Raw genomic sequence first — 25,000 nt, forward strand, 5'->3', positions numbered from 1 at the left:
CAATTCACACATTACATCTGAAATGACTGTCTATTCATGTCATTACAATGATCTAACTATCAATTCACACATTACATCTGAAATGACTGTCTATTCATGTCATTACAATGATCTAACTATCAATTGATACAACTGATCAAAATGATAAGTAACTGTTGCATGACTCTTAATGTATAGTTTTATGGAAACTGACAAACAATATTCCATGTTTAGATCATGAAAGTTTCAGGATAACGAGATCCATTGACACCAATTACCGTGGAACATGAACCAATTGGACTACATTATCTATGGATGTAATATTTTATCATCATTCTTTATCAGACACTGTTTCTACGGTCCCATGTACCACTTTTCCCAGACTATGTTTTCAGTTTTAAACAGCTGTTGAACAGCTGTTGAGCATTTGTGGCCTTTCTGTTAGCTTGAATGAGTCTGGACATTCTCTTCTGACCTCTGACCTCTCTCATTAACAAGGTGTTTTTGCCCACAGAACTGCCGCTCACTGAATGTGTTTTGTTTATCGCACCGTTCTCTGTGAACTCTAGAGACTGTAGTGCATAAAAATCCCAGGAAGGCAGCTGTTTCTGAGATGCTGGAATCACCATGTGTGGCATCAACAATCATACCACGGTCAAAGTTGCTTAGGTTAAGCATCTTGCCCGTTCTAATGTTTGGTCGAACAACATCTAAAGCTCTCTACTCTCTATACTCTATATATTGAGTTGCAGGCAGCCACATGATTCGCTGTTCAAATGTAACCATCCTTGATGAGCTAAATCAGGTCTGTAGAGCTGATGGCGTGACCTATGTCATTGTGTGGGATAATGTCAGGTTCCACCATGCTCAGAATGGTGCAAGCATGGTTTCAGGCCCAACCGCAATTTACCACCCTGTACTTACCCCCATACTCTCCTTTCCTTAACCCGATTGAGGAATTTTTCTCCACATGGAGGTGGAAGGTATATGATAGGCGCCCTCACGAACAAGCCACCCTTCTCCGGGCCATGGATGACGCATGCAATGACATCACGGCAGACCAGTGTCAGGTCTGGATTCGCCCGAAGATTCTTCCCAAGATGTTTGGCTAATGAAAACATCCATTGTGATGTGGATGAGAACCTGTGGCCAAATCCACAAGACAGGGTTGATGGAGATATAGAAGTACAGTAATCAATCTTTTGTTTGGCTTTTTACAGTAAGCCAGGTGAGGAACACTGCAGTGATGTTTTACAGTAAGCCAGGTGAGGAACACTGCAGTGATGTTTTACAGTAAGCCAGGTGAGGAACACTGCAGTGATGTTTTACAGTAAGCCAGGTGAGGAACACTGCAGTGATGTTTTACAGTAAGCCAGGTGAGGAACACTGCAGTGATGTTTTACAGTAAGCCAGGTGAGGAACACTGCAGTGATGTTTTACAGTAAGCCCGGTGAGGAACACTGCAGTGATGTTTTACAGTAAGCCAGGTGAGGAACACTGCAGTAATGTTTTACAGTAAGCCCGGTGAGGAACACTGCAGTGATGTTTTACAGTAAGCCAGGTGAGGAACACTGCAGTGATGTTTTACAGTAAGCCAGGTGAGGAACACTGCAGTGATGTTTTACAGTAAGTCAGGTGAGGAACACTGCAGTGATGTTTTACAGTAAGCCAGGTGAGGAACACTGCAGTGATGTTTTACAGTAAGCCAGGTGAGGAACACTGCAGTGATGTTTTACAGTAAGCCAGGTGAGGAACACTGCAGTGATGTTTTACAGTAAGCCAGGTGAGGAACACTGCAGTGATGTTTTACAGTAAGCCAGGTGAGGAACACTGCAGTAATGTTTTACAGTAAGCCAGGTGAGGAACACTGCAGTGATGTTTTACAGTAAGCCAGGTGAGGAACACCGAAGTGATGTTTTACAGTAAGCCAGTTGAGGAACACTGAAGTGATGTTTTACAGTAAGCCAGGTGAGGAACACTGCAGTGATGTTTTCAGTAAGCCAGGTGAGGAACACTGCAGTGATGTTTTACACTAAGCCATGTGAGGAACACTGCAGTGATGTTTTACAGTAAGCCAGGTGAGGAACACTGCAGTAATGTTTTACAGTAAGCCCAGTGAGGAACACTGCAGTGATGTTTTACAGTAAGCCAGGTGAGGAACACTGCAGTGATGTTTTACAGTAAGCCCGGTGAGGAACACCGCAGTTGACCTTTAACTGTTTTTTTATAGCTAATTATTTTTGCTTTGATTCACAGAAACCTATGTTGTGATTTTATTGTATTTCATCAATAAATTTCTTTTTTCAATGATTCCACTGTGTCTGTAGTATTCTCTACTAGTCCTTTTACAGTGATGTATTTACGTGTAGTAGCATAATGAAACACGTATCACATATTTTCTACTACAATATTTAATGATTGTACGAACAACGACACAGTGAAACTATTGGTATCTTGTGTGTGGGTGATCTAAATGAATGTTCCTATGGTATTTCATGATAAATGAGTTATTTGAATCAATGATTCTGCAAGTGCAAGGTTTCTTTAAAGACATGAATGCACAATGCAATGTTTTGAACATTGGACAGCCTGTGTTACAAGTGATGACCGTTTTGAGTTTTGTCTAGAGGTTTGAAAAATGAACACACGGTTCTGAAATTAGTGCCAAAGTGATTGTTAAAAACTGTAAATACAAAATACAAATACAAATATCTGACCAATCAGCCTGTTACCAACCCTTAGTAAACTTTTGGAAAAAAAATGTGTTTGACCAGATACAATGGTATTTTACAGTAAACAAAAAGACAACAAACTTTCAGCACGCTTTTAGGGAAGGACCCTCAACAAGCACAGCACTTACACAAATGACTGATGATTGGCTGAGATAAAATTGTTGATAAAAAAGATTGTGGGAGCTGTTTTGTTAGACTTCGGTGCAGATTTTGACATTATCGATCATAGTCTGCTTCTGGAAAAACGTATATGTTATGGCTTTACACCCCCTGCTATATTGTGGATAAAGAGTTACTTGTCTAACAGAACACAGAGGGGTGTTCTTTAATGGAAGCCTCTCAAACAAAATCCAGGTAGAATCAGGAATTCCCCAGGACCCAGTAAATAGTAGCTGCCTTGGCAGCAGCTAATGAGGATCCATAATAAATATAAATACCAATACTGAGGTCAACCACAGGAGGTTCAAACCCACCATTATAACCATGTATTTTCTGTTTCTTCTGCTTCTACTTCCTCCTGCTCATCTTCTTCTCAGTTCTCAGTTTGGTTTCACCACGATCTTTGTGGCTGCATTCCCATTGGCTCCTCTACTGGCTCTGCTCAACAACATCATCGAGATACGACTGGACGCCTACAAGTTTGTCACCCAGTGGAGGAGACCCATGCCTGCCAGAGCCACAGACATAGGTCAGTAATACAGACACAGACATAGGTCAGTAATACAGACACAGACATTGGTCAGTAATACAGACACAGACATTGGTCAGTAATACAGACACAGACATTGGTCAGTAATACAGCCACAGACATTTGTCAGTAATACAGCCACAGACATTGGTCAGTAATACAGCCACAGACATTGGTCAGTAATACAGCCACAGACATTGGTCAGTAATACAGACACAGACATTGGTCAGTAATACAGACACAGACATTGGTCAGTAATACAGCCACAGACATTGGTCAGTAATACAGACACAGACATTGGTCAGTAATACAGACACAGACATTGGTCAGTAATACAGACACAGACATTGGTCAGTAATACAGCCACAGACATTGGTCAGTAATACAGACACAGACATTGGTCAGTAATACAGACACAGACATTGGTCAGTAATACAGCCACAGACATTGGTCAGTAATACAGACACAGACATTGGTCAGTAATACAGACACAGACATTGGTCAGTAATACAGACACAGACATTGGTCAGAAATACAGCCACAGACATTGGTCAGAAATACAGCCACAGATACAGGTCAGAAATACAGCCACAGATACAGGTCAGTAATACAGACACAGATACAGGTCAGTAATACAGACACAGATACAGGTCAGTAATACAGACACAGATACAGGTCAGTAATACAGACACAGATACAGGTCAGTTATTTCTTCCATATGTTAAGTTTATTACACAATGCTAATCAGATGGGGAAACTGTCCTGAGGTGGAATTGGAGGCAGGGATTTTACCAAGATCGTGTGAGATCGACGGAGATATAAAGTATCTGTTGTTAGTTGAGAATTGAACACTTCCTCCCCCATGGTAGCTTTTAGATTACTGGTAAAGATAGCGAGAGAGAGTAGAAGTATATTGAGATTAAAAGCATTTCGCGTAATGCGCTCCTGTGTTTCCTTCAGGTATCTGGTACGGTATCCTGGAGGGGATCGGCGTGCTGGCTGTCATCACCAACGCCTTCGTCATCGCCATCACCTCCGACTACATCCCCCGCTTTGTCTACGCGTTCAGATACGGACCCTGTGTGGACAAGGAGTACCACCACGAGAAGTAGGTCCAATTTCTCCACAGTCAGAGTATACCTTGTGTTGTCTGTTCGTTAAAGAATGCCCTGACCATTCTACAGGGATACTTTGTGTTGCAATATTAGTTGGTTGATGTGGCTCCGTTGGTAAAAGTCCAGTGCTTTTTTTTATTAGAGCGAATTGGTAACAGGAAATACATTTATTTTCATTACAGAATGAAAAAGAGATTTTTTGTGTTGATACATGTAACTTAATGTAAAATCGACATATCACAAAAGGCCGAGCAACCTTGAGGGAATCTTATTTGAGTCAGAAAAGAATGCTCATGTGATATATATATACAAACTTTGCAGAGAGCTTATCCAACTGACAATCTCTTAGAAAATAATATAAACTATTGGAACCAAGACTTAAAAGAACTGATGTTGGCACAAGATGGAGGAGAAGTTGGAGCCTACCTAATGAAATGAGAGTTATTAACTAGCTTAACCCAGTATAAACTAATGTATAGAATTTATTATACAACAGACTCAACTCAGAAATTCTACAGCACAACGGCAGAGTCATGCCTTAAGTGTAAGACTTACAATGACTCCATAATCCATGCCATCTGGGAATCCTACCTTCAAACTCAGTGCCTCTAAGCTTGACATCATGGGGAAATCAAAAGAAATCAGCCAAAACCACAGAAAAAAAGTGTAGACCTCCACAAGTCTGGTTCATCCTTGGGAGCAATTTCCAAATGCCTGAAGGTACCACGTTCATCTGTACAAACAATAGTACGCACGTATGAACACCATGGGACCACGCAGCCGTCATACCACTAAGGAACGAGATGCCTTCTGTCTCCAAGAGATGAACGTGCCTTTGGTGCGAAAAGTGCAAATCTATCCCAGAACAACAGCAAAGTACCTTGCGATGATGCTGGAGGAAACAGGGACAAAAGTATCTATATCCACAGTAAAACTAGTAACTATATCGACATGACCTGAAAGGCCGCTCAGCAAGGAAGAAGCCACTGCTCCAAAACCACCATTAAAAAGCTCGACTGCGGTTTGCAACTGCACATGGGGACAAAGATTGTACTTTTGGAGAAATGTCCTCTGGTCTGATGAAACTAAAATAGAACTGTTTGGCCATAATGACCATCGTTATGTTTGGAGGAAAAAGGGTGAGGCTTCCAAGCAGGAGAACACCATCCCAACCGTGAAGCACGGGGGTGGCAGCATTATGTTGTGGGGGTGCTTTGCTGCAGGAGGGACTGGTGCACTTCACAAAATAGATGGCATCATGAGGTAGGGAAATGATGTGGGTATGTTAAAGCAATATCTCAAGACATCAGTCAGGAAGTTAAAGCTTGGTCGCAAATGGGTCTTCCAAATTAACAATGACCGCAAGCATACTTCCAAAGTTGTGGCAAAATGGCTTAAGGACAACCAAGTCAAGGTATTGGAGTTGCCATCACAAAGCCCTGACCTCAATCCTATAGGACATTTGTGGGCTGAACTGAAAAAGCATGTGCGAGCAAGGAGGCCTACAAACCTGACTCAGTTACACCAGCTCTGTCAGGAGGAATGGGCCAAAATTCACTCAACTTACTGTGGAAAGCTTGTGGAGGCTACCTGAAACGTTTGACCCAAGTTGAACAATTTAAAGGCAATGATACCAAATAATAATTAAGTGTATGTAAACTTCTGACCCACTGGGAATTTGATGAAAGAAATAAAGTTTAATCATTCTCTCTACTATTATTCTGAGATTTCACATTCTTAAAATAAAGTGATGATCCTAACTGACCTAAAACAGGGAATTTTTACTAGGATTAAATGTCAGGAATTGTGAAAAAACTGTATTTGGCTAAGGTGTATGTAAACTTCCGACAACAACTGTAAAACATGATTATAAATGAACGAACAATGATAACAAAACATTTACCACCGTGAGGTTTACAAACTAAAGAGACGTCTCTGTTCTATGATCACACCATACACTATTTTATTTCCATCTCTCATCACACAACACAATGCCATTCCAGCTGAATCTGCTGGCTTGTTCCATGTCAGCTTTTAGATTCTCCAATTTCTCCTGCTGGTTCCTGAGAGAGTGATGGCATTAGACACACAACACATAACAGTATTAATAATCTGATAAGCTATGCATAATTATATATGCATCTAAAAACAAAGTTTGAAACCATGACAATTCCCACTCTCTCTTCACCTTGACTCTATGCCTCCAGGATACTTTTCTGCTGGATTCCACAAAATGAAAGCCCTAAAAGCCTCCTCGTGCTTTCGCCCAGTCTTCCCCTTTCGCCCCAGGTTCAAAGAGGTGTTCCCAAGTCAGGTCATTTTCACTTTGTTCCCCATCTCCTCCTTTGCCACATGATAGGCACGGCACCTGATAGGCAAGTCACATGATAGGCACGGCACCTGATAGGCAAGTCACATGATAGGCACGGCACCTGATAGGCAAGTCACATGATAGGCAAGTCACATGATAGGCAAGTCACATGATAGGCACGGCACCTGATAGGCAAGTCACATGATAGGCAAGTCACATGATAGGCACGGCACATGATAGGCAAGTCACATGATAGGCACGGCACCTGATAGGCAAGTCACATGATAGGCACGGCACCTGATAGGCAAGTCACATGATAGGCAAGTCACATGATAGGCACGGCACATGATAGGCAAGTCACATGATAGGCACGGCACATGATAGGCAAGTCACATGATAGGCAAGTCACATGATAGGCAAGTCACATGATAGGCAAGTCACATGATAGGCAAGTCACATGATAGGCACGGCACCTGATAGGCAAGTCACATGATAGGCAAGTCACATGATAGGCATGGCACCTGATAGGCAAGTCACATGATAGGCAAGTCACATGATAGGCAAGTCACATGATAGGCAAGTCACATGATAGGCAAGTCACATGATAGGCAAGTCACCTGATAGGCAAGTCACATGATAGGCAAGTCACCTGATAGGCAAGTCACATGATAGGCAAGTCACCTGATAGGCAAGTCACATGATAGGCAAGTCACCTGATAGGCAAGTCACATGATAGGCAAGTCACATGATAGGCAAGTCACCTGATAGGCAAGTCACATGATAGGCAAGTCACATGATAGGCAAGTCACCTGATAGGCAAGTCACCTGATAGGCAAGTCACCTGATAGGCAAGTCACCTGATAGGCAAGTGCGTATCCCTAATCAACCCTCCATCCTCTTGAGGTAACCCAGCACTGTATATGCTTTCACGTCAATGCTTTCAAAATGTTGTTTAGAGTAGAATTACCCCTCTATCCTCTATCATATGATGCATTAACCAATAAAGCAGCTAACACCAACCCATCTATGATGTTTATAGGAGCTCCCAGACCAACCCAACTATGATGTTAAAGTAGCTCCCAGACCCAACCCAACTATGTCAAAGTAGTTCCCAGACCAACCCAACTATGATGTTTATAGGAGCTCCCAGACCCAACCCAACTATGATGTTAAAGTAGCTCCCAGACCAACCCAACTATGATGTTAAAGTAGCTCCCAGACCAACCCAACTATGATGTTAAAGTAGCTCCCAGACCAACCCAACTATGATGTTAAAGTAGCTCCCAGACCAACCCAACTATGATGTTAAAGTAGCTCCCAGACCCAACCCAACTATGATGTTAAAGTAGCTCCCAGACCCAACCCAACTATGATGTTAAAGTAGCTCCCAGACCAACCCAACTATGATGTTAAAGTAGCTCCCAGACCCAACCCAACTATGATGTTAAAGTAGCTCCCAGACCCAACCCAACTATGATGTTAAAGTAGCTCCCAGACCCAACCCAACTATGATGTTAAAGTAGCTCCCAGACCCAACCCAACTATGATGTTAAAGTAGCTCCCAGACCCAACCCAACTATGATGTTAAAGTAGCTCCCAGACCCAACCCAACTATGATGTTAAAGTAGCTCCCAGACCCAACCCAACTATGATGTTTATAGGAGCTCCCAGACCCAAACCATCTGCATGTATGTCTACAGTGGAATCTAGTCTCTCTCTCGCTCCGCTTCCTGTGTCATGGTGACTTCACTCACCCATTATTCAGCTGGACCTCACTTCACGTGAAAACTATGTCCCCCCCCCCACACACACAAGGAGAGACATGACGATCTTTACCGCTGCAGGTACTGTTCGAATAGTGTGTCTCTCAAACCAATACTTTTCCAACACCCTAACCTGGTGTCTCCTGATGTACACTCAATCTCCAGAATTCAGCCCGTGCTCTTGGTTATATCTCTGCTTCCACCTGAGGATATACACACTGCAACACATGGGTCATTTCCTGAAAAACATAGACTCTCCTCTTATGGCAAGATCGCTAATTTGTGACATTAGAGAAACCGCATCCCCTGTACTCCCATCGGTCTCCCAGTTACCAGTTACCAGTTACCAGTTACCAGTTACCAGCTACCAGTTACCAGTTACCAGTTACCAGTTACCAAGCCATATGACAGGAGTCCTCGTGAACTGATATCCCAACAAGGCTACTAAAGTAACCCTGCTACTACTAACATGGCCCATGACTATAGTCTCCTTCAATTACGGTCTCTACAGAGACTGTCGTGAGAATAACTACTGCATGTAATCTGTCAAATGTTCGCCGGCTGTTATGAATTGGGGAAGAGATTAATGAGTTGGAAGAATATCCAACCGAACAAAACTCTTGAGTCACAGGTTTGTTGAAAGTTTACCATAGTGTCTGAAACCCAACTATGATGTTTATAGGAGCTGTCTGAAGTGTCTGAAATGCCACCACTATCTCTTCTACTCTCACCATGACCTTAATTTATGAGCCCCCACAGATCTCCACTGCAGTCACATTCCATCCCACTTAACAGCCCTAGGTAAACATGCTGTCTCAAACACAGACCTCATTTGCACATATATCATTCCACCTAACCCATAACACACTAACTAGTAACTACTCCTAATGTACTTCCACAGTTCTAAACATACTAAAACATTCTCAACTCAGTTAGTCAATATACGTCATTCCCTCCTCTGGAACAATGATCACCCTCATGTTCCACCAAACCTAAAAACACATTGACTCGAAAAGAAAAGAGAAACTAAGGTACATGTTTAATAACTCCACACCGCCCTGGATGCAACTATAACTGGGGAACCGGCCATTCGTTAAGTCCTATGCCCATGTTTAATAACTCCACACCACCCTGGATGCAACTATAACTGGGGAACCGTCCATTCGTTAAGTCCTATGCCCATGTTTAATAACTCCACACCACCCTGGATGCAACTATAACTGGGGAACCGTCCACTCGTTAAGTCCTATGCCCATGTTTAATAACTCCACACCGCCCTGGATGCAACTATAACTGGGGAACCGTCCATTCGTTAAGTCCTATGCCCATGTTTAATAACTCCACACCACCCTGGATGCAACTATAACTGGGGAACCGTCCATTCGTTAAGTCCTATGCCCATGTTTAATAACTCCACACCACCCTGGATGCAACTCTAACTGGGGAACCGGCCACTCGTTAAGTCCTATGCCCATGTTTAATAACTCCACACCACCCTGGATGCAACTATATCTGGGGAACCGTCCATTCGTTAAGTCCTATGCCCATGTTTAATAACTCCACACCACCCTGGATGCAACTATAACTGGGGAACCGGCCACTCGTTAAGTCCTATGCCCATGTTTAATAACTCCACACCACCCTGGATGCAACTATAACTGGGGAACCGTCCATTCGTTAAGTCCTATGCCCATGTTTAATAACTCCACACCACCCTGGATGCAACTATAACTGGGGAACCATCCATTCGTTAAGTCCTATGCCCATGTTCAATAACTCCACACCACCCTGGATGCAACTATAACTGGGGAACCGGCCACTCGTTAAGTCCTATGCCCATGTTTAATAACTCCACACCGCCCTGGATGCAACTATAACTGGGGAACCGTCCATTCGTTAAGTCCTATGCCCATGTTACGCTGGTCTCCATGCCCTCTCCTTTATTTACATCATTGGGTGTTATCGCAAATCACTGTATGCCTTGTATGCAATTAGTTGTACCGTATCATCCATCCATCTTCATGTATCGATGCTATTTAACATTAAAATGCCCGATGACATGGTAAAACAAAAAAAGAGAACAAAAAAAAACCTTCATGTTTGACCGTCATCCAGTGAGTTTTCTAACAAACAACCTCCCCGTCGGAAGACACTTAGCGATAAGGTTTCTGGAGCCTCCCTAATCATTTCGAGCAGCGCCCCCACCCCTCACCGTTCTATAGCAACTGTCTCTCCCTGTATCCAAATCATAACTAAAACATCTTATAAGTTATCCAACCCAAATTCAGTCCTTAAGTGCTTACTTTGAGTCGAGGACTCGAATTCCAGCTTCTCAATTTAGCAGACATCATCCCGGTTAGAATGTACATTTATAAACGGAAACCTTTTATTGCCAGTAATAACTCTTCTCATTACAGCCCCCTTTGTCCCCGTTTTCCTGTCACGAGTGGCCTGATAATGAAAGATATCTCAATGCATACTTAGTCCAAATTGTTCGCAGTGTGTAGACCCCCTGACCTTCATCCGACACTTATCATTCTAGCGTGTCTTTTTCAGATATCGTTTACAGTTCATCTTCCCAAACGGCACATGTAACTATTGCCTGTCCCATTTGATGGCCCTTGATAATGCCCCGATTTCAATATCCAAATAGATACATCCGTTTCTCCCACGTACACAAATCTCTCACCTGAGCCGTTCCCTCTCTCCACGCTCACTCCACACACGCTCTCACCACTCCTGCCGCCCGCACCGGTTTATTCCACGGACTCAGATAGAAGTGTTAAAGGGCAGATAGAAGTGTTAAAGGGCAGATAGAAGTGTTAAAGGGCAGATAGAAGTGTTAAAAGGCAGATAGAAGTGTTAAAGGGCAGATAGTGTCATGCAGGTGAAAGAGGACCCAAAAGCGACTTAACAGAAACAGAGTTTATTTAAGTCCAAACAGGGAATAACAGAAATCCTCTAGTCTGTAGAGGGAATAACTGGAGAAGCGGCCACAGACTGCAGGTCGCCGGGTAGGCGCAGGCCGTAGTAGACAGAGACACCTGCTCACACGCAGCATCTGATGAAGGCAAAAAACACGACAGGACAGGGCGATACACAATCACAGCAAAAACACGACAGGACAGGGCGAAACGCAATCACAGCATGGTGAATACTAAACAAGGAACCGACGGGACAGGAACGGAACACAAAGGAATAAATAGGGACTCTAATCAGGGGAAAGGATCGGGAACAGGTGTGGGAAGACTAAATGATGATTAGGGGAATAGGAACAGCTGGGAGCAGGAACGGAACGATAGAGAGAAGAGAGAGCGAGAGAGTGAGAGAGGGAGGGGGAGAGAGAGGGATAGAAGGAGGGAAAGAACCAAATAAGACCAGCAGAGGGAAACGAATAGAATGGGGAGCACAGGGACAAGACATGATAATAAATGACAAACATGACAGTACCCCCACTCACCGAGCGCCTCCTGGCGCACTCGAGGAGGAATCCTGGCGGCAACGGAGGAAATCATCGATGAGTGAACGGTCCAGCACGTCCCGAGACGGAACCCAACTCCTCTCCTCAGGACCGTAACCCTCCCAATCCACTAAGTATTGGTGACCCCGTCCCCGAGAACGCATGTCCATGATCTTATGTACCTTGTAAATAGGTGCGCTCTCGACAAGGACGGGAGGGGGAGGGAAGACGAACGGGGGTGCGAAGAAAGGGCTTAACACAGGAGACATGGAAGACAGGATGGACGCGACGAAGATGTCGCGGAAGAAGCAGTCGCACAGCGACAGGATTGACGACCTGGGGAGACACGGAACGGACCAATGAACCGCGGAGTCAACTTACGAGAAGCTGTCGTAAGAGGAAGGTTGCGAGTGGAAAGCCACACTCTCTGGCCGCAACAATACCTTGGACTCTTAATCCTGCGTTTATTGGCGGCTCTCACCGTCTGTGCCCTGTAACGGCAAAGTGCAGACCTCACCCTCCTCCAGGTGCGCTCACAACGTTGGACAAACGCTTGAGCGGAGGGAACGCTGGACTCGGCAAGCTGGGATGAGAACAGAGGAGGCTGGTAACCCAGACTACTCTGAAACGGAGATAACCCGGTAGCAGACGAAGGAAGCGAATTGTGAGCGTATTCTGCCCAGGGGAGCTGTTCTGCCCAAGACGCAGGGTTTCTGAAAGAAAGGCTGCGTAGAATGCGACCAATCGTCTGATTGGCCCTCTCTGCTTGACCGTTAGACTGGGGATGAAACCCGGAAGAGAGACTGACGGACGCACCAATCAAACGACAGAACTCCCTCCAAAACTGTGACGTGAATTGCGGGCCTCTGTCTGAAACGGCGTCTAACGGGAGGCCATGAATTCTGAATACATTCTCAATAATGATTTGTGCCGTCTCCTTAGCGGAAGGAAGTTTAGCGAGGGAATGAAATGTGCCGCCTTAGAGAACCTATCGACAACCGTCAGAATCACAGTCTTCCCCGCAGACAAAGGCAGACCGGTAATGAAGTCTAAGGCAATGTGAGACCATGGTCGAGAAGGAATGGGGAGCGGTCTGAGACGACCGGCAGGAGGAGAGTTACCCGACTTAGTCTGCGCGCAGTCCGAACAAGCAGCCACGAAACGGCGCGTGTCACGCTCCTGAGTCGGCCACCAAAAGCGCTGGCGAATAGACGCAAGAGTGCCTCGAACACCGGGATGACCAGCTAACTTGGCAGAGTGAGCCCACTGAAGAACAGCCAGACGAGTGGAAACAGGAACGAAAGGAGGTTACTAGGACAAGCGCGCGGCGACGCAGTGTGCGTGAGTGCTTGCTTAACCTGTCTTTCAATTCCCCAGACTGTTAACCCGACAACACGCCCATAAGGAAGAATCCCCTCGGGATCAGTAGAAGCCACAGAAGAACTAAACAGACGGGATAAGGCATCAGGCTTGGTGTTCTTGCTACCCGGACGGTAAGAAATCACAAACTCGAAACGAGCGAAAAACAACGCCCAACGAGCTTGACGGGCATTAAGTCGTTTGGCAGAACGGATGTACTCAAGGTTCTTATGGTCTGTCCAAACGACAAAAGGAACGGTCGCCCCCTCCAACCACTGTCGCCATTCGCCTAGGGCTAAGCGGATGGCGAGCAGTTCACGGTTACCCACATCATAGTTGCGCTCAGATGGCGACAGGCGATGAGAAAAATAAGCGCAAGGATGAACCTTATCGTCAGACTGGAAGCGCTGGGATAGAATGGCTCCCACGCCTACCTCTGAAGCGTCAACCTCGACAATGAATTGTCTAGTGACGTCAGGAGTAACGAGGATAGGAGCGGACGTAAAACGTTCTTTTAGAAGATCAAAAGCTCCCTGGGCGGAACCGGACCACTTAAAACACGTCTTGACAGAAGTAAGAGCTGTGAGAGGGGCAGCAACTTGACCGAAATTACGAATGAAACGCCGATAGAAATTAGCGAAACCTAAAAAGCGCTGCAACTCGACACGTGACCTTGGAACGGGCCAATCACTGACAGCTTGGACCTTAGCGGAATCCATCTGAATGCCTTCAGCGGAAATAACGGAACCGAGAAAAGTAACGGAGGAGACATGAAAAGAGCACTTCTCAGCCTTTACGTAGAGACAATTCTCTAAAAGGCGCTGTAGAACACGTCGAACGTGCTGAACATGAATCTCGAGTGACGGAGAAAAAATCAGGATATCGTCAAGATAGACAAAAACAAAAATGTTCAGCATGTCTCTCAGAACATCATTAACTAATGCCTGAAAAACAGCTGGCGCATTGGCGAGACCGAACGGCAGAACCCGGTACTCAAAATGCCCTAACGGAGTGTTAAACGCCGTTTTCCACTCGTCCCCCTCTCTGATGCGCACGAGATGGTAAGCGTTACGAAGGTCCAACTTAGTAAAGCACCTGGCTCCCTGCAGAATCTCGAAGGCTGATGACATAAGGGGAAGCGGATAACGATTCTTAACCGTTATGTCATTCAGCCCTCGATAATCCACGCAGGGCGCAGAGTACCGTCCTTCTTCTTAACAAAAAGAACCCCGCCCGGCCGGAGAAGAAGAAGGCACTATGGTACCGCGTCAAGAGACACAGACAAATAATCCTCGAGAGCCTTACGTTCGGGAGCCGACAGAGAGTATAGTCTACCTCGAGGAGGAGTGGTCCCCGGAAGGAGATCAATACTACAATCATACGACCGGTGAGGAGGAAGGGAGTTGGCTCGGGACCGACTGAAGACCGTGCGCAGATCATGATATTCCTCCGGCACTCCTGTCAAATCGCCAGGTTCCTCCTGAGAAGTAGGGACAGAAGAAACGGGAGGGATGGCAGACATTAAACACTTCACATGACAAGAAACGTTCCAGGATAGGATAGAATTACTAGACCAATTAATAGAAGGATTATGACATACTAGCCAGGGATGACCCAAAACAACAGGTGTAAACGGTGAACGAAAAATCAAAAAAGAAATAGTCTCACTGTGGTTACCAGATACTGTGAGGTTTAAAGGTAGTGTCTCAAATCTGATACTGGGAAGATGACTACCATCTAAGGCGAACATGGGCGTAGGCTTATCTAACTCTCTGAAAGGAATGTCATGTTTCCGAACCCATGCTTCGTCCATGAAACAACCCTCAGCCCCAGAGTCTATCAAGGCACTACATGTAGCACCCGAACCGGTCCAGCGTAGATGGACCGACAAAGTAGTACAGGATTTTGATGGAGAGACTTGAGTAGTTGCGCTCACCTGTAGCCCTCCGCTTACAGATGAGCTCTGGCTTTACTGGACATGAATTAACAAAATGTCCAGCAACTCCGCAATAGAGGCACAGGCGGTTGGTGATCCTCCGTTCCCTCTCCTTAGTCGAGATGCGAATCCTCCCAGCTGCATGGGCTCAGACTCTGAGCCAGAGGAGGGAGATGGTTGCGATGCGGAGCAGGGAAACACCGTTGATGCGAGCTCTCTTCCACGAGCCCGGTGACGAAGATCTACCCGTCGTTCTATGCGGATGGCGAGAGCAATCAATGAGTCCACATCTGAAGGAACCTCCCGGGAGAGAATCTCATCCTTAACCACTGCGTGGAGTCCCTCCAGAAAACGAGCGAGCAGCGCCGGCTCGTTCCACTCACTAGAGGCAGCAAGAGTGCGAAACTCAATAGAATAATCCGTTATGGACCGTTCACCTTGGCATAAGGAAGCCAGGGCCCTAGAAGCCTCCCTACCAAAAACTGAACGGTCAAAAACCCGAATCATCTCCTCTTTAAAGTTCTGGAACTTGTTAGAGCAATCAGCCCTTGCCTCCCAGATAGCTGTGCCCCATTCTCGAGCCCGGCCAGTAAGGAGTGAAATGACGTAAGCAACCCGAGCTCTCTCTCTAGAGTATGTGTTGGGTTGGAGAGAGAACACAATCTCACACTGCGTGAGAAAGGAGCGGCACTCAGTGGGCTGCCCGGAGTAGCAAGGTGGGTTATTAACCCTAGGTTCTGGAGGCTCGGCAGGCCAGGAAGTAACAGGTGGCACGAGACGTAGACTCTGGAACTGTCCAGAGAGGTCGGAAACCTGAGCGGCCAGGTTCTCCACGGCATGGCGAGCAGCAGACAATTCCTGCTCGTGTCTGCCGAGCATGGCTCCTTGGATCTCGACGGCAGTGTAACGAGCGTCTGAAGTCGCTGGGTCCATTCCTTGGTCGGTTCCTTCTGTCATGCAGGTGAAAGAGGACCCAAAAGCGACTTAACAGAAACAGAGTTTATTTAAGTCCAAACAGGGAATAACAGAAATCCTCTAGTCTGTAGAGGGAATAACTGGAGAAGCGGCCACAGACTGCAGGTCGCCGGGTAGGCGCAGGCCGTAGTAGACAGAGACACCTGCTCACACGCAGCATCTGATGAAGGCAAAAAACACGACAGGACAGGGCGATACACAATCACAGCAAAAACACGACAGGACAGGGCGAAACGCAATCACAGCATGGTGAATACTAAACAAGGAACCGACGGGACAGGAACGGAACACAAAGGAATAAATAGGGACTCTAATCAGGGAAAGGATCGGGAACAGGTGTGGGAAGACTAAATGATGATTAGGGGAATAGGAACAGCTGGGAGCAGGAACGAACGATAGAGAGAAGAGAGAGCGAGAGAGTGAGAGAGGGAGGGGGAGAGAGAGGGATAGAAGGAGGGAAAGAACCAAATAAGACCAGCAGAGGGAAACGAATAGAATGGGGAGCACAGGGACAAGACATGATAATAAATGACAAACATGACAGATAGAAGTGTTAAAGGGCAGATAGAAGTGTTAAAGGGCAGATAGAAGTGTTAAAGGGCAGATAGAAGTGCTAAAGGGCAGATAGAAGTGTTAAAGGGCAGATATAAGTGTTAAAGGGCAGATAGAAGTGTTAAAGGGCAGATAGAAGTGTTAAAGGGCAGATAGAAGTGTTAAAGGGCAGATAGAAGTGCTAAAGGGCAGATAGAAGTGTTAAAGGGCACTGTCACATTGAACGCCTTTCTTCAGCCGGTTAGGGAGGGTTTTGAGGTTCACACACACTGTTTGTGGTCAGATAATTCCTACCATGCATTAAGACACGATCTGACGTCACCTTCCATGATAACCTCAAAAAACACAGATCAGAACAACAGTTTCGTTCAACGAATTTCTGTGTCAGAAAATCCAGACAAGCATTGACTATATGACAAATTATTACATGAACCTTTTCTTAATAAAATTTGTATATTTACCCAAAGACCAGGACCCCAGGGAACTGGTCATTCAAAAACAACATGTTAAATCAATAATAAATCAATAATAATAAATACATTCGAATAAACAATTAGAATTTAGAATCAAAACTCTTCATAACCCCCTAAGGAAATAGTATCTCCTAAAGCAATGTAAAAATAGAACAGAAACTGGTGTTTCTCATTCATTTTATAATTAAATCCCACCTGTTTCCATCATTTCCAGTGAGATTGATCAGGCCTCACCAGAAAGTCAGGATACAGGGCATTCGGCACCATTCAAATATTTCCTCTCCCTTTTCTTACCCTAATCTTCCGAATCTACTTAAATATCTTCTAAAAATGTCCATCCTTCTGCATACCCAATATAGAACTGAATTGAAAAGACCCAATCCCAAATAAATCCCACAGTATCAACACCACTAACGCCTATTCGTAACCGGTATGTTGTGTGTGCGTGCTGGTGATCCGTAGGTTCAGAACACACATGAATGGGCCTCACTTACAGTGCATTGCGAAAGTATACGGCCCCCTTGAACTTTGCGACCTTTTGCCACATTTCAAGCTTCAAACATAAAGATATAAAACTGTTTTTTTTGTGAAGAATCAACAACAAGTGGGACACAATCATGAAGTGGAACGACATTTATTGGATATTTCAAACTTTTTTAACAAATCAAAAACTGAAAAATTGGGCGTGCAAAATTATTCAGCCCCTTTACTTTCAGTGCAGCAAACTCTCTCCAGAAGTTCAGTGAGGATCTCTGAATGATCCAATGTTGACCTAAATGACTAATGATGATAAATACAATCCACCTGTGTGTAATCAAGTCTCCGTATAAATGCACCTGCACTGTGATAGTCTCAGAGATCCGTTAAAAGCGCAGAGAGCATCATGAAGAAGTTTGAAATATCCAATAAATGTCGTTCCACTTCATGATTGTGTCCCACTTGTTGTTGATTCTTCACAAATAATACAGTTTTATATCTTTATGTTTGAAGCCTGAAATGTGGCAAAAGGTCGCAAAGTTCAAGGGGGCCGAATACTTTCGCAAGGCACTGTATCTGGAACTCTGTTTACGGCCTAATCCAGATACTTTTATGCTTAAACTGCCGAATATCACTAACTGCTTTCCCCAAGCCCACAGTCTCCGGGGACATTCAAATGAGAGATAATGAAACCCCCTCTTTTGGAAAAGAAAGTGTACATTTCGTTAGCATTCACTATGCTACATTTTAATCAGCAATCCAAAAGTAATAATTATAAACCAACCGTGATAATTGTAAATCCACTGTCCTTACTCCTATCGTGAAATGTTTGTTTCAATCCACCAACATTTATGTATCTATGTATCTATTGTCATTCCTGAAGCTCGCAGATAAATACCCCCACTAGGGACCTATCCTAATACGGAACCTACCCGACACTGTATTGTCACTCCTGAATCTCGCAGATAAAAACCTCCACTCGGGACCTATCCTTGAAGGAACCCACCCTACACCTTATATCAGCCTGGATCTCGCAGATAAATACCCCCACTAGGGACCTATCCTAATACGGAACCTACCCTACACTGTATTGTCACTCCTGACTCTCGCAGATAAATACCCCCACTAGGGACCTATCCTAATACGGAACCTACCCTACACTGTATTGTCACTCCTGACTCTCGCAGATAAATACCCCCACTAGGGACCTATCCTAATACGGAACCTGCCCTACACTGTATTGTCACTCCTGACTCTCGCAGATAAATACCCCCACTAGGGACCTATCCTAATACGGAACCTACCCTACACTGTATTGTCACTCCTGACTCTCGCAGATAAATACCCCCACTAGGGACCTATCCTAATACGGAACCTACCCTACACTGTATTGTCACTCCTGACTCTCGCAGATAAATACCCCCACTAGGGACCTATCCTAATACGGAACCTGCCCTACACTATATTGTCACTCCTGACTCTCGCAGATAAATACCCCCACTAGGGACCTATCCTAATACGGAACCTGCCCTACACTATATTGTCACTCCTGACTCTCGCAGATAAATACCCCCACTAGGGACCTATCCTAATACGCAACCTGCCCTATACCAGATATTTACGACCGGTCGTTAAACAATGGGCCTACCGAATTCATCTCAGGCTCTCCAGGTCCATGTCCTATAATTGTTCAGCCTACGATTCTCATCTCCCCAAGATGTCAAAATGAGCAGAAACAGGTATAGGAACTGTGCCTACCTTGTTTGTTGCCAGCTCCTGCTCCACTGATCTGGGCTCTCTGGTTTGACTACACATCGTGGTGAATCCTGCCGACAACGCCATCTGTTAGGTTCTTATTTTCAGAGTAAATAACTCAACGAACACTAGAGAAGCTTAACCAAGTTCAAATCTTCCCAAAAGGTCGATACAGCTGCATTCAGAAAAATTACATTTGACACAAGCACTGGTATTTAACCCTTTCTCCATCGACTGAATCTCCTCCTCCACATCTGAACAGCCAATGCACCTCTGTTGCTAGACAGAACCTTAGTGATATCTGTTCTTCCTCACTTCATCTGACCTGACTACCCCAAAGTGCTCACTCCTCACCAACTCAAGGCTGTCATGGTGATTGATACCAGTGTGTCTCTTTTGATGATTGATTGATACCAGACTGTGATCCCTGATGGCTTAACAGTAACATATCCTGACAAAATGTAAACGTTATACATCACTCTCTATCCCTCAGTGACATTGTTACTGGGTAGCCTAGTGGTTAGAGCGTTGGACTAGTAACCGGAAGGTTGCATGATAAATGATGATGATAGAGAGAAAAAAATGTGGAGTACTTTATATGAAATGATGGGCAGAAGACAAATTCAACTCCATCTTTGGCTTATTCATCAGAAAAACATTTGATGTTGCCAATTATTTTAATGATTGCGGTGGTAAAATTATTGTTATCAATCAATAATTACAAGCCTCCTGCCATTGACAACATTAGACGGAAAGCTACTGAGGATGGTAGCTGACTCTATAGCCACTCCTATCTGTCATATTTTTAATCTGAGCCTAGAGGAAAGTCTTTGTCCTCAGGCCTGGAGGGAAACCAAAGTCATTCCGCTACTCAAGAGTGGTAAAGCGGCCTTTACTGGTTCAAACACTGGACCTATAAGCTTGCTGCTGCCAGCTCTTAGAAAACTGTTGGAAATAATTGTGTGTTGACCAAATACAATGCTATTTCTCTGTAAACAAATTAACAACAGACTTTCAGCATGCTTATAGAGAAGGGCACTCAACATGTACTGCACTGACATAAATTACTGATGACTGGTTAAAATAAATTGATAATAAGAAGATTGTGGGAGCTGTACTGTTAGATTTCAGTTTAGCCTTTGATATTATTAACCATAACCTGTTGTTGAGAACTTGTTTTGTGGCTTTTCAACCTCTGCCATATTGTGGATTCAGAGCTATCTATCTAATAGAACTCAAAGGTTTTTTTCATTAATGGCAGCTTCTCTAAGGTCAAACATGTAAAGTCTGGTGTACCGCAGGGCAGCTCTCTAGGCCCTCTATTATTTTCTACTTTTACCAATGGCCTGCCACTGGCATTAAACAAAGCATGTGTGTCCATGTATGCTGATGATTCAACCATATACACATCAGCAACCACATACGCATCAGCAACCACAGCTAATGAAGTCACTGAAACCGTTAGCAAAGAGAGGTGGCCAGTAATAAACTGGTCCTGAAAATCTCTAAAACTAAGAGCATTGTATTTGGTACAAATCATTCCCTGTGTTCTAAACCTCAGCTGAATCTGGTAATGAATGGTGTGGCTGTTGAACAAGTTCAGGAAACTAAATTACTTGTCGTTACCTTAGATTGTAAACCGTCTTGGTCAAAACATTTAGATTCAATGGTTTTAAAGAGAGGTCTCTGTAAAAAAAGAGACGCTCTGCTTTTTTGACTCCACATTCCAATAAGCAAGTCCTGCAGGCTCTAGTTTAGTCTTATCTTGATTATTGTCCAGTCGTGTGGTCGAGTGCTGCAAAGAAACACCTAGTTAAGCTGCAGCTGGCCCAGAACAGAGCGGCACGTCTTGCTCTTTATCGTAATCAGAGGGTTGATATTAATACTATGCATGCCAGTCTCTCTTCGCTAAGAGTTGAGGAGAGACTGACTTCGTCCCTTCTTGTTTTTATAAGAAACATTCATGTGTTAAAAATCCCAAATTGTTTGCATAGTCAACTTACACACAGCTCTGACATACACACTTACCCCACCAGACATGCCACCAGGGGTCTTTTCACAGTCCCCAGAGCAAATTCAAGAAAGTGTACAGTATTATATAGAGCCCTTATTGTGTGGAACTCCGTTCCATCTCATATTGCTCAAATGAACAACAAACCTGGTTTTAAAAAACAGATAAAGAAACACCTCACAGCACGACGCCTCTCTCCTGTTTGACCTAGATAGTTTGCGTGTGTATTGGTATTTATATGTAGGCTGCCTATTTTTATCCATTTGTTATTGATGTAGTTCTGTCCTTGAATTGTTCTTGTCTATTAATGTTCTGTATATTATGTCATGTTTCATGTTTTGTGTGGACCCCTGGAAGAGTAGCTGCTGCCTTTTCAGCTGCCAATGGGGATCCTAATAAAATACCAAATACCAATACACCAAATACCAAAATAGAACTCGGGTAGTTTGAAAGAAGAGCGAAGGCGCGATGGCGGTAGGCTATAGCTGTTATTTATTCAGACCCATAACCATTCAATCTTTGTGAAGAGAAGTGAAAGCCTTCTGCATATAATTCTGGTCCTATATTTTATTTCATTTAACCTTTATTTAACTTGGCAAGTCAGTTAAGAACAAGTTCTTATTTACAATGACGTTCTACCAAAAGGCAAAAGGCCTCCTGCGGGGACGGGGGCTGGGATTAAAAATAAATTCAAATAAAAATATAGGACAAAACACACATCACAACAAGAGACAACACAACACTACATAAAGAGACCTAAGACAACAACAAAGAAACAACACGTGAAAACACAGCATGGTAGCAACACAACATGACAACAACATGGTAGCAACACAACATGACAACAGCATGGTAGCAACACAACATGACAACAGCATGGTAGCAACACAACATGACAACAACATGGTAGCAACACAGCATGGTAGCAACACAACATGACAACAACATGGTAGCAACACAACATGACAACAACATGGTAGCACCACAACATGACAACAACATGGTAGCAACACCGCATGGTAGCAACACAACATGACAACAACATGGTAGCAACACAACATGACAACAACATGGTAGCATCACAGCATGGTAGCAACACAACATGACAACAACATGGTAGCAACACAGCATGGTAGCAACACAACATGACAACAACATGGTAGCAACACAACATGGTAGCAACACAACATGACAACAACATGGTAGCAACACAACATGACAACAACATGGTAGCATCACAGCATGGTAGCAACACAACATGACAACAACATGGTAGCAACACAGCATGGTAGCAACACAACATGACAACAACATGGTAGCAACACAACATGACAACAACATGGTAGCAACACAACATGACAACAACATGGTAGCAGCACAGCATGGTAGCAACACAACATGACAACAACATGGTAGCAACACAACATGACAACAACATGGTAGCAACACAACATGACAACAACATGGTAGCAGCACAGCATGGTAGCAACACAACATGACAACAACATGGTAGCAACACAACATGACAACAACATGGTAGCAACACAGCATGGTAGCAACACAACATGGCAGTTGCAAAACATGGTAGCAGCACAACATGACAACAACATGGTAGTAACACAGCATGGTAGCAACACAACATGACAACAACATGGTAGCAACACAGCATGGTAGCAACACAACATGAAAACAACATGGTAGCAACACAACATGACAACAACATGGTAGCAACACAACATGACAACAACATGGTAGCAACACAACATGACAACAACATGGTAGCAACACAACATGACAACAACATGGTAGCAACACAACATGACAACAACATGGTAGCAGCACAACATAACAACAACATGGTAGCAACACAACATGACAACAACATGGTAGCAACACAACATGGCAGCAACATGGTAGCAGCACAAAACATGGTACAAACATTATTGGGCACAGACAACAGCACACAGGGCAAGAAGGTAGAGACAACAATGCATCACGCAAAGCAGCCACAACTGTCAGTAAGTGTCCATGATTGAGTCTTTGAATGAAGAGATTGAGAACTGTCCAGTGTGAGTTTTAGTTGCATCCCATTCCCATTGCTAGTAGAAGCGAACTGAAAAGATGAGCGAGCCAGGGACGTGTGTGCTTTGGGGACCTTTAACAGAATGTGACTGGCAGAATGGGTGTTGTATGTGGAGGATGAGGGCTGCAGTAGATATCTCAGATAGGGGGGAGTGAGGCCTAAGAGGGTTTTTATAAATAAGCATAAATAAACATATTATTCAAGGATTTCATTGGAATGATGAAGATATGGAAAACAAAACTGATTTCATTTAACTGTTGAAAGTGAGGAAGGAAAGGAGCAACAATAGAGAGAGAAAGAGGAGGTAAGCTAATAACAATTATTTTACATTATATTTTGTTTAGGACAATATTTTGAAAGTTATATATGGTTCAGCCTGCTAACCTTACAAATAGGCCCTATTGTATTTCAATATTTAAATTAAATTCATTAGCCTATACTTGTAACTTTGTAGGACCATGTTCTCTTCTGCTTTAGTTTGAACAGTCCGAACAATGTGTGATATTCCATATAACACAGTCTAATACAATACAGTACAGTAATACAATTTTCGCTAAAAAAGATTAGCCTACTGGAGCTAATTTCGTGTATTTACTCAGGAGAACATATAGCTAGCTACACCTATGGCTTTTTATGTGTTTATGTCGTGTGTAATGTGCAGTAGCCTATATCATATATGTATTGGATAACGGCACAATTATTTGGACTTTTTTGGTCTTTGTCTCATTAAATGTTGTTAATGTAGGGCTCGTAAAATGTATGTAATGTATGGCTAATTTGGCTCAGGTTGCGTCGGGCTTGAATTTTTCGATCAACACTCTAATCAAATCCAGACATAGGCCTATTTATATGATTTATAAAATAATAAAACCCCAAATCTGTTGGGGGCGTTGGATCAGAAAACCAGTCAGTATCTGGTGTGATCACCATTTGCTTCATTCAGCGCCCTTGACCACTGCGCCACCCGGGAGGCCCTTATATGTGTATTTTAACACAATACTGGTTGAACTGAACAAGTTATCTATCACTCATCGACCAGTGGAAAAACAGTGGAAAATGTGCTCTTGCAATAGCCGCGATGTGTGGATCCTAGCCTATGGAATAAAAGTTTGAGGGAGTTAAATATATGCCATTTAGCAGACGCTTTTATCCAAAGCGACTTACAGTCATGTGTGCATACATTCTACGTATGGGTGGTCCCGGGGATCGAACCCACTACCCTGGCGTTACAAGCGCCATGCTCTACCAACTGAGCTACAGAAGTTCCTCCCTTGAACTTGAAGCAATGAGCCCAATCAGTCCTCCATGACAACAAAATCATAAACAACAGA

At 44.0% G+C, this 25,000-nt stretch overlaps 1 protein-coding gene across 1 annotated transcript in view; it reads left to right on the top strand.

Moving 5' to 3' along the window:
- The window catches only part of LOC124037477 (anoctamin-3-like), a 176,051-nt gene that overhangs the window by 149,388 nt on the left and 1,663 nt on the right, over positions 1-25,000 (top strand). Inside the window, 3 exon segments of the mRNA XM_046352214.1 lie at positions 1,200-1,207; positions 3,255-3,399; positions 4,360-4,507. Of these exon segments, the coding sequence (XP_046208170.1) occupies positions 1,200-1,207; positions 3,255-3,399; positions 4,360-4,507 (301 nt within the window).

Source organism: Oncorhynchus gorbuscha, linkage group LG06 (assembly GCF_021184085.1).
Source record: "Oncorhynchus gorbuscha isolate QuinsamMale2020 ecotype Even-year linkage group LG06, OgorEven_v1.0, whole genome shotgun sequence".
NCBI lineage: Eukaryota > Metazoa > Chordata > Actinopteri > Salmoniformes > Salmonidae > Oncorhynchus > Oncorhynchus gorbuscha.